The 11,439-nt window shown below is 38.8% G+C and overlaps 1 protein-coding gene across 3 annotated transcripts; it reads right to left on the bottom strand.

Moving 5' to 3' along the window:
* Positions 1-2,326: 2,326 nt before the first annotated feature.
* angel1 (angel homolog 1 (Drosophila)) lies at positions 2,327-11,326 on the bottom strand. 3 transcript variants are annotated; one of them, XM_027172651.2, is made up of 10 exons: positions 11,083-11,326; positions 7,812-8,621; positions 7,318-7,553; positions 7,075-7,144; positions 6,419-6,855; positions 5,664-5,796; positions 5,263-5,373; positions 3,865-3,895; positions 3,596-3,759; positions 2,327-3,004 (listed from the first exon to the last, which is right to left on the bottom strand). In XM_027172651.2, exons 1-10 carry the CDS (start codon positions 11,144-11,146, stop codon positions 2,868-2,870), a joined length of 2,193 nt encoding a protein of 730 aa, XP_027028452.2. In that variant the 5' UTR covers positions 11,147-11,326; the 3' UTR covers positions 2,327-2,867. The 3 variants fall into 3 exon arrangements, with proteins under 3 accessions (XP_027028452.2, XP_027028449.2, XP_027028451.2); XM_027172648.2 differs by having other exon boundaries at positions 7,710-8,621; positions 11,083-11,324; XM_027172650.2 differs by lacking the exon at positions 11,083-11,326 and adding an exon at positions 9,959-10,419 and having other exon boundaries at positions 7,710-8,621.
* Between the last annotated feature and the right edge of the window lie 113 nt (positions 11,327-11,439).

Raw genomic sequence — 11,439 nt, 5'->3', positions numbered from 1 at the left:
TCCAAATGTAATCGAATATGCTTAGAGAGACAAGATTTGTCAAGTTACAGAGATTTGATTCCTTTTTAGCAAAGTAAATATGGAACATCAGTCTCGTGAGAAATATGAAGCATCTGTTTTTGTTTCAAAGACATTCACTATTAGACATTACATTTTAAATGCCATAACTCAGAACTGAACCCTTATTTGTGTACTTAATGGATTGAGATAGAAAAACATAAACCACTGAAAGATATTTAAGTCACCTCTAAGCTTAACAAACTATACAGTCAAGCTTTTAAAAGTGCAAAAAACCTTTAATTAAGACATCACAGTTGAGAAAACACACACAGCACTGTGTGTGTTCTGTCTCTTAGCACCTGCTTGCACCATTTTTGTGAGGCAATCAAGCATGGAGCAATGATCAGAGAGTCGCCAGGATATTTCCCTCAGCAAAGTACTAAGAGAGGCTGTGGAAAATGTGGCTGGGCGTTTAGAGAGGAAAAGGCAGCTCTATTGTTTTGTGTTTTTTTTCTCCCCACAATAGAAGCTGTTTGCAATTCTTAAGAACAAAGAAAACTTTGAGATCCACAGAGATCCCATAGCACTCTGTATTCTTTCCTATAAGGAACATCGGAATTGAGACAAGATGCTGCACCACTGACGCTCAAATGAGCTCAGCAGCTTCACTGAATAAACCTGACTCGATGGATTTATTAAGAAAGCTTCAACCTGAACTGTACGAGACGTACGCTGTATTGCTAATGCGAGGTTTTACAATATTTAATCAGACTACAAATGCTTTAATGATAAAACACTCAGAGAGCCCTTCCATTTAGGAACCTAGTCCTATCAATATAAGGTACATTCAGCATTTTGTCAGTTAGAAAATATAGTGACAAGACAGCACTTCTCCATTTGTCAGTATCGATTATTTCAAGTCAAGAAACTTTTATTGTCATTTCAACCATATGTAGCTGTTGCAGTACACAGTGAAATGAGAACGTTTCTCCAGGATCATGGTACTACATAAAACAAAGACAGAGCTAAGGACTTAGTAAGTAGTCCTAGCCACATAAAGTGCAACTGTGCAACCTGGTACAAACAGTGCAGGACAAGAAAGACTAGACCGTGCAGGACAAAAGACAGTGCAAACAAAAAATTACAAGACAATACACAAAAGACAATAAACAGAGCCGACCAGTGTAAATACTGTATGTTCAGACAATATTACGTGTGCAGAAATACTGGAATGAACAGTGTGTTATAGCAGGTAAACTCACTATATTAGCTGGGATAGAAATATGACTGAGCTTCCTTTTCAGGTTTTAAGTAGAATACATTTACCAAGCATGAAATATGTGATTTTTTTAGGAACAACAGAGAAAAAGTTTGGAGGACAATATAGTGTGAGAGAAGCTAGGATTTAACTTGTACAGATTAACCTGAAGAATTGCTGTCCTACTTTAAAAACTCACTAACCCAGAGCTCTTCTTGAACACACACACTCTACTTTGGGAAATATCTGCTTACACACACGCCAACGACTTACAGTAATTACCAACTGCAAACGAGCAGCAATGTATTTTTTACTGAACTCTTTTTTTTTTTTTTTTTTTCCAATTACAACTTGTTTTTGTCTGTCTTGTCTAAATAACCCCTGATGCCAAAGTTTGCTCCCAAAACAGCAAGGAACAAGAAGATTTAATCAGCATTAGGTGGAGGATAACAACATTAAATCCACTTCCGGGTTTTGTAGAATCTGTCTTTAGTATCTGTCTTATAAAGTTGAAGTTTTTGGATTTGGAGCACTTATTTGGTGAGCAATAAAAGGTTTGTGAAAGCAGTCAGACCGAACAGGGAGCTGAACCCCTTTTCTCATATACTGAGACATGTGAATAGCTTCTGTGCAGGAATAACGCACCATGGCTGCAGGAATAATGCACTCGTGCTGTGTATCGTCCTGATCCACTGGAGGCAGCCAGAAAATTCACATATTCTAGCCTGCAGTAGAATTGTACTGATTTCCAGACAATATCTGTTCTTGTGTTTGAAAAGAAGCTAATTACTAAATCTGGAGCAACCACAAGTTTTAGTTATTTTTATATATATATGTATATTATTTATATATATATGTGTGTGTGTATATATATATATTATATATATATATATATATATATATATATATATATATATATATATAACATTACATTACACACACAAGCCCTGAATTTCTTAACCAAATCTACACATGTTCAGATTTAATTTTTTTTCTTTTGAATGGCATCGTCTTATATCACTCTCGCTTTCAGCAGGAGAAAGAAAGAAAACCATTGCAACACAATAATACTATTTCTTAACAAGATATTTATTATTTTCTTCCACTGAAAGAATACAAAGCTGCTCAAAAACAGAAGCAGATCTCAAAAGAATTTATATATATATAAACTCGAAATCAAAATGAGGTACATTCAGCATTTCCCATGATAAAAATGTTTTGGCATCAAACGGATGACACGGATTTGTCAGTGCTGATTATTTTTGATAATTCTCTGTGTTTTAGCTTAACTCAAGCTTTAAAACAACCTTAAGATCAGAAGCTGTTGGCCTTATTAGTCTTGGGCAGCAAATATAAAAGAAATGTCATGTACATAAAACATCCTTTAGAAATTTTCACCAGTCAAAAGGAAGAAACCTTTAAAATAATAGATAACGTTCAGAGTTTGAACAGTCTTTAAGGAGAAAAAATGGTTTTACAATCGGTCTTAGCTGGAACAGCTGTTAACTAAGAGAACATCTCTTAACTTACAGTGTTTGGGCTGATAACAGAGTGCACAGTACTGGGGTGATGGGGTCATGTATGAACCTCTTGGTAGAACCCAGAACACTCAGCAGAGCTGAAAACTGGCAAGGAGACTCAGGTGATCAGAGGGGAATATTTTGTTTGGGAGTCCATTCAGCATCCAAAGGTCATCTTGACACGGCAGAGAAAGACGACCGAGCAACTTCAGACCCTTCTCTTTGTCTGTTGGTATGAATAAAGGAAGACGATCCTTTAAACAAAATTCATGGCTACAGTACACACTGGGGTGCACAAATCAGTAGGCTGGATATCTTGGATAAACAAACAGAGGTTGTGTCCAGGCTATTAGATTTTTATGCACTCATAATTTGCTAGTGCCATTGTGACTGACAGGGCAGAGACAGTAGGTCATCCTTCCCCACCCAGAGATATCCCAGCCACAGATGGCTGTGGCATCAGCAGGATCCAACCATGTGGTAATCTGATACTAGGGCAACATAGGACAATTTTAACTAGGAGTATTAATTAGTATGGATGGGACACGGCCCTAGTGAGGTTACATTATTTAGAGAGGAGGTGCTATTTCAGAACAATGAGCATAAAAGTTTAAGCTCACCATATATCAGCTTAGCTATATTTTTCAAAATATGGGACTCAGCATCATACTAGAGCTTTAACTTAACTGGTAGGTTCGCTAATACATGTATCATTTGTCTACTGCTGTGCATATAACTCTGTACAGGAAACAGCTTTGTACATTTTCAACTTTAGTGATTTGAAATGTAATTGTAAACGTGGTGTCCAGTGGCCTACCATCATAACCTCTATGTCCTCCTCTTGTAGAGTAGAAGATGTAGTCAACCATGGCAGCTCCATGTGAGTGTAGTGTGGTGACGGCGCAGCGTTCAGTGTCTGATATGTTTTGGTTGTACACAGAGCTTAGGTTAAACCCATGACATATGACGTTTCTGAAATGCCTGTAAAACCAGAACCAAAAAAACTGAAATGTTTTTTTCCTTATGCAGTATCATGACAGTCATTAATGATATTCTTAAAGATCTCATTTTAAGTGCAAGACTCACCTTGGAGGAAATGGCTGAGTTTCTTCAGGAGCTGGAACAGAGTATGTGTGGATATTGTTTTACAAACAAAGACCATTCAATACAACAGTATCGTAATTTTAAACGACTGAAAATAATGGTCAACTCAAAATATCCAAATTGTGCTAAAATGTCAACTGATTAGTTACACTCTGAATGGATCAGCAGGTTATATCAGTCGAGGTCTACCATTATTCAGTGGTATTTAGGATTGCTGACCCCTTAATAAAGAGATATGGGAGACACCTTAAAGCAGTCAGACTAAAATTGCCCTGCAACAAAAACTAATTCAATGAAGTGTAAAGAATACAGGACATGAAAGACTCTTTTCCATTACTTTCGCTTTTTACTGACTTTATCTTGTAGAAGTTTCACCAGTGTATTCACAAACATCTCGTGAGCCAATAAAAATAAAAAAAAAAACAAAAAAAACAAATCATTGAATATTTTTACACTTAGATCTGCATCGATTAAAAACCTTTCATAAAATGAATGCAGTGTGAAGTGTGCAGGGGGTTTTGCTTATTTCCTTACTGTATTTTTTACACACTGCTCTATTGTGAGCTTATGTATTGTATGTATGCATGTATTTTTATGACCTGAGCTATATTCTATATACATCCTTTTTGAGTAAACAAGTTTGATTTGTTTGATATTCCTTTGTAATGATCTTACTTGCCAAGTGTAAATATGGGCAGTTACTTACACTATATGGCCAAATGTTTGTGTACAACTGACCATCACACCCATGTAGGGGTTTCCCCAGACTAATGCCACAATGTTGGAAACACACAAATGTCTAGAATAACATGGTAGACTGCATTTTCCTTTCGATGAAAGAAACCCAAGTGGCCCAAACCCGACAATGCGCCTGTGAATTTGGGAGATCCATAAAGACATTTGAATAGTTGGTGTAGAAGATCTCCAGTGGCCCTGACTTTCTTCCATGGGCATAAATATACAGCCATGCTACAAAATCTAACGGAAAGCCTTTTCAGTGTAGGGGAGGATGTTATAACAGAAAAAGCGAACAACTCGTTATTAATATCCATGGTTTTGGAATGTAATGTTCAATGGCCCGGTGTTCACATTGGCTACTTGTGCTAATAATCCGTTTTCTCTTTCCCGCTCTGTTAGCTTGTCAGTAAACCTTAAGGGGACTTACCGAAATCTATATGTATATGCTGACTCGTGTTAAATAAAGGAAACAGGGCAACCACCCGATGAGTAGCTCGATGCATCACTGACTAAACTGAGATGAACCCACTGTAGACTCATGACTCAGCTGGTGTGAGAAGACCGTCACTGTCGGTGTCACTCTGCTAATTTTCCATATTTGGTGCTTAGAGTCAAAATGATTAAAATAGGCCTGATATTTACTTGGAGTGTTGTCAGTGACACCTGGTATGAGCTCCAGGTCAGGGGGCCGCACACAGGCTGCCGGGCAGTATCGCAGCTGCCGCAGGAAGTCATGATTGTACTGCAGTTTCCCTGCAGAGAGAATAAATATAGATTCACACACACACACACACACACACACACACACACACACACACACACACCAGCACTTATGTCTTAAAATGGAGTGACAAACTGCCAGTATACGCACATTCATTAACTTGAAAACAATAATTAGAATTTTTTCAAATAATTCAGAGTAATACACTATACACAAACAAACACACACACACACACACACACACACACACACACATAATGGTATATACACAGACATAGAATCTCCCACTCATACTTGTTGATATTGTGGGAAAATTGCTGACCTGATTCTTTGCCCTGAGACTCGCAGGCATCATAGTATTGACAGTTATCGTTGATACCCAAGCTTTTGGGCCACAAAGGTGCATAGAGCCGCCTGTGATGGGTTTTGAAAGACAAATCCTCCTGACCAGACACCTGCAATTAAACATTCCAAGTATAACAGTTTTCATCATGTTAAAACTATTATTTCCTCTAATCTCAGTGGAGAACATTATGTAGTAGATCTTGAACATTCATACATAATTTATTTTATATATATATATATATACATACACACAGGTGGGTAAACAAAAAAAACAAAAAAAAGGAAAAACCTGCATAAATGACTGGAGAAACTGAACAAGTGCTATACATGATACAACTAAGCAATAAAAGTAGTGCAATGTCCCACAGAATGTATACATTTTTCATGTATAAAAACCCAGTTGAACTTAATTTTGAATTCCAAATGCAAGATAAAATTGTCTACATGTCTTTGAAAGAGGGCTGATTAATAGGTCACAGCTAAACAAAGAGCATTTCAGATGAGAAGGTGATTAAAGATCGATCCCAGGGATCTAAATGACGTTTGCGTCAAGATTTAACGGAAAGTCATCAGTAAGTAATGTTGGGAATCGTGTTTGATAACGCATGTTCATTGACTGTGATGCATGTGAATTAGTGTGATATGTACTGTAAGGAAAGCAACTGGTCTTCAGTTAACTGAGACTGTAAGCAAGAACATAAGAAACCTTGAAGTGTGAGGACTGACACGTACCATCCAGTTTGGTAATCCATGGTAGTAGAGCCGGCCCATGACGATCAGATTATACAGCGGTGTGTTGGGTAAGGAGTTGAAGTCCCCACACAAAATGATCTCACACTCAAGCCCTTTGACCTTATACTCCCTGACTATGCTGTCAATTTCTGCCAGCACTATAGCCAGCTGGGCTAATTTCACATCTCCCCTCCTGGGGTTGAACAGCAGGTGTGTGTTGGCAACACAGATGGGACTGAACCTAATGCCTTCACCATGCGTTGTGTTTGGCTGGAGGAGCAGCACGATGCCTACATTGTCACGGTCCAACAGTTCGCAGTCATGCCGCTGGAACTCGAGCAGGCGCACAGAGAGTAGTGTAAAGCACTTAGTGTTGTAACACACTGCACAGCCGTCCGTTTTGGTGCCTGTGCGGCGTTTGTACACGCATTCAAATCCTGGGGGGAAATGAGCAAGCCTTACAAATCACAAAATGATAGTCATAACAAAAACAGTGAGATCACCAGCATAGAGACTTTCCAGAAAATGGCTTAAATGAATACAGAAGTTATTCCCAGTTCAGCTATTAGAAATGTAATAAAAAAAAAAAATATATATATATATATATATATATATATATATATATATATATATATATATATATAAAATATTCTCACCCCTCTCAATCAGAGCTGGATACATCTGCTCATAGAAGTGATTCTCTTGTACCTCTTGCAGACAAATAATCTGTGGGGTCACAATACACAGAACCAGGATTAAAAAACTAAATAAACACAAATTGAAAAGGGAACCTGACTGAATCTCATTTATTCATTTACCTTTTTTCCAGCAAACTTTATTGTGATTTGGAAAGAACTACTTTAATAATTGAAAAGCAGTGGTGCTGAGTTCTAACTCACTTCAGGTTCCCAGATCTGGAGCTCTTTGAGAATGTTCTGTAAACGGTTTTCCCATGCTAGCACGTCTTCTGAGCAGTGTACATACAGCTCTGGGTTAGCCTCTAGCAGATCCTGGGCCAGGATGTTATAGGACATAACGGTGAAGTCGAACTTGGAGCCAGGATCGACAGAGGTTGTCTTGGGAGATCTACAGGGACTTGAAGTTTTACCAAGATCCTCCCACTCCCTCAACATCCCTAGTAAGGAAATTACAATAATATTCACGCTAGAAACATACTAAGATGGTTGGTATGTATGTACTGATTTGGTATGTAGCCTGCAATTAATGATCATTAAAAGTAAATTAGTAAATTTTAAGTACAAATGGTCAGCAAGAATTATGAAGTGTGTACCATCAAAATTTTCTTGAAATCCAGGGTAGTAGCTTGTGCCAGATAACTGTAAGGGACAATAGACCATATCTGACTGGCCATATTCCACTGGAGGATACCAACCTGTGGGCACAGGCTGGAGCCATGCATGATTAGTAAAGGACTGTGTGTCGTTGTCCGCCAGCAGTGCACTCAGGTCATACATAAGACTGCCGTTACCGACCTGGGCTTCAGTTCCTCTAGTACCAAAGTCATCACAATACATGTTCTCACTGGTAAACAGACCAGAAGTCAATTGTACTTGTACTTTACAACCATTATTCTCATTCTCTTCAGCACCATCTGCTGTTGGTTCAAAGGCCGCATTTCTCTTAGTGAAAGCTTGGGATTCTTGTGGGCTTTTGAGAAGATTGTGATTTTCAAAAGCTGAATGAATCAGTGTGCTGGATGGAGCTGCTTTATTAGAACCCAAGGGATATGAGAACCCGGCTGCTGGCATGAACTGACAGTCACTTCCAGTCTCTGTCACCATCCACTGAACTCTCTGTCTTTCCTTCTCAGAACTAGACTTCGATTTGCTCTCATCAGCAGCAGGCTGGATTATGGTCCGTTCTGATATAGAGACTATCACTGATTCTGGATTAGGATCCATCAGGTCTACTGAAGGAATCTTCCCTTTGTCCTGCTCCATCTCACTCTTCTGCTCCACTACCACCTCCCTGATCTTAAGAAGTGATCTGCTCTCCACCAGTCTCTCAGCTTTGCTTCTTTCTTGCAGTGTGTGTGTAGAAGTTTCTGAATCTTCGGTTCCTGCGTTGCACCATTGATCCAACAAAGCAGTCTGCCGCTCATTAAATCTTCTGTAAGAACCTGCTCCACCATCACACACTGCTTTGCCATTAATGATTACCTGATGACGTGTCCACCAAGACTCTGTAGAACAGAGACCATTACAGATAAGTTCATTTCAGAAAACACAGTTTTTACTTCAGATCATTTTCCAGATGGGCTAGGGTTTCTTTTATCATTGTTAAGTAAACTGTATTTTTTTAGATCTCTACTGTTGGATCAGATGTTTTCTGAAAGCTCAATTCCTTAAACATAATATAATGTAGTACATGTATAGACACTTCCTTATATAAATATACTTTGAAACAATGGTTCATAAGTCTTAAAACAGACGTTTTAGGATATGTCAAGTATGTGAATTGTGTTTTAAAAAAGAACAAAAAGTTATCAGCTTGAATGACTGACCATTTTGACATGTAGCAGATTAAAAAAGTTTAAAAAATGGGTTGCAAATTATTCATTTACTAAATAATTAATATATTATGTTATTTAATTCGAATTATCTATTTTAAACGGATCTTAAAACTTGTTTTAATACACAGTTTCAACAGTTTATGTTTTATCCGTTTTTATGAGGACATATGCATCCCTATCAGAAGTCATCTAACATCCAACAACGATAATGACAACAACAAAGCCATGGTTTACAGATGGTTTACAGCAACACATTTGTCAGGCATGAGAGGACGCCTACAGAAATGGAGACAGAAATGGAGACAGGTCTTATACAGTCAGGCCATGAACACTCTGAATAAGGAGGTTAGTGCGGCTAAGGCTATGCCAGAGCTATGCCAAAAAGTTGGAGGATCAGTTCACTTAAGCTTCAGTCTGAAAAGGTCTGAAAGCCATCACCAACTACAAGACAGTAGATCAGTGAAGATGATATGAGCCAGGTCTTCAGAAGGAACAATAGAAGAAGGGCACCAGGCCCAGAGGATGTGACACCAGCCTGTCAGAATACCTGTGCTGACCAGCTGGCCCTGATCTTCACACAGATCTTTAACAGTTCACTGAAGCTGTGTGAAGTCCCTGTCCGCTTCAAACGTGCAACTGTCACCCCCTTCCCAAATAAACCCAAGATAACAAGACTTAACGACTACAGACCTTTGGCACTAACGTCTGTCATCATGTAGTCGTTTGAAAAACTGGTTCTGGCTTACAGAAAGACTTCACTGGTCCCTTACTGGTCCCCTTGCAGTTTGCTTATCAAGCAAACAGGTCTGTGGATGATGCCGTAAACTTGGTACTGCATTTTCATCCCGCAACACCTGGATACCTGGTGCCTTTAACACCATCATTCCAACACTCCTTCAGACAAAACTATCCCAGCTCTCTGTTCCTATGTTATGTCTGTACCTTTGAGAGTCACAAACAGACAGAACCAAATTTCTTGTGTGTGTCAACACATTTGGCCAACAAACCTGATTCTGATTCTATCTCTATAGCTATCCCAGTAGCTAGAGAGACTGGGGAAATTCATGTCAAACAGCTGCTCCATCAACACTGGCACCCCTCAAAGTTGTGTTCTCTCCCCACTGCTCTTCTCCCCGTACACCAACGACTGCATCTAACGAATCCTCTGTCAAGCTCCTGAACTTTGCGGACGACACGACAGTCATCGGCCTCATCAAGGACGGAGACGAATCTGCCTACCGACAGGAGGTTAAAGAGATGGCTGTCTGGTGCAATCACAACAACTTGGAGCTCAATACACTCCAAACAGTGGAGATGATAGTGGACTTCAGGACAAACCCCCTGCACTCACCATCATGTACAGCACTGTGGCTGGAAGCATAGGACACTAAAACAGTGTTATTTATACTGTATCTTTCTTTTGCACAAGGTTGTTAAAAATACATTACCTTAGGCAATATTTAAAACACTCCAGAAAGACAAAGGCATTTTATATTAAGCTGTGAGTATTGCTTGAGGAAAGAAGATAAGATATACCTTTATTCGTCCCTCAATGGGGAAATTTCTCTGTTTCAGCAGCAAAGAGTAAGAAAATGCAAATATATAAAAGAATAGAGACATAATATAATATACAGTATATACAAAACAAAATGTAGAAAAAGAGACCACGAGTAGTAGTTACACTGAAAGACATATTGCACATAGTTGCACGTTTTTCAAAATTTCTGTTATTGCACATGTTTGAAACACCACAAAAAACTAGGCTGAATTATAAATAGCCCCCTTACTGGCTATGGAGTGGTCTAAAGAGTGTGTGTAAGACTTTGTTTCGTACAATAACAAGTGCACACTTGCAGGAAAAGGACTGAATTTGGAACACAACACTACAGAGCAAAGTGTTTGGCTATGTAGCTTAGCTTCTAACTCACCACTCGACAAGTTAAATGTATTGACAAACAAAGCGTGTAAAAATCACATCAACTGTGACATTATACGCAGTTATTTTTACGATCTGTGCGTGAGTGATGTGCGAATTTTAGTGATATAAAAATGAGCCAGCTAGCTAGCTGTAAGGAGTGTAATGCTATAGCATGCTGTAGCTATGCTATGCTAAGCTAAGCTAAGAGCTTACCTGATAGCCTAGTGAGGAATTGGGTTAGCGGGTACAGACCATAATAAATAAGGCTTCCAATCATGACTTAACTATTCGTAATAAACGCATTTCAGAAACAAATCTGTTAGTATCATGGCACAAGGAGCAGCCAGTGCACTACTCCGTTGGACGCTTGGCAAACTTCTTCTGTAACACAACACAGTCGCACTGAACAGGCTATTAGACAGTCGTAAACAAAGCGTGGCATTATGGGTAAAGGTGTAGTGGGAGTCAGTGAGAAAGCATTATATTAAGTAATAATTCCGACTCTCACTGCAGCAGATGTTAAATGTTCTGCTGTGTCTCACGCCAAGATCTGTAAACAGAAATGAATTA

This window comes from Tachysurus fulvidraco, chromosome 12 (assembly GCF_022655615.1).
Source record: "Tachysurus fulvidraco isolate hzauxx_2018 chromosome 12, HZAU_PFXX_2.0, whole genome shotgun sequence".
Taxonomy (NCBI): Eukaryota; Metazoa; Chordata; class Actinopteri; order Siluriformes; family Bagridae; genus Tachysurus; species Tachysurus fulvidraco.
The sequence above is the reverse complement of the archived record's forward strand: the minus strand, read 5'-3'. Positions and strand labels throughout refer to the sequence as shown.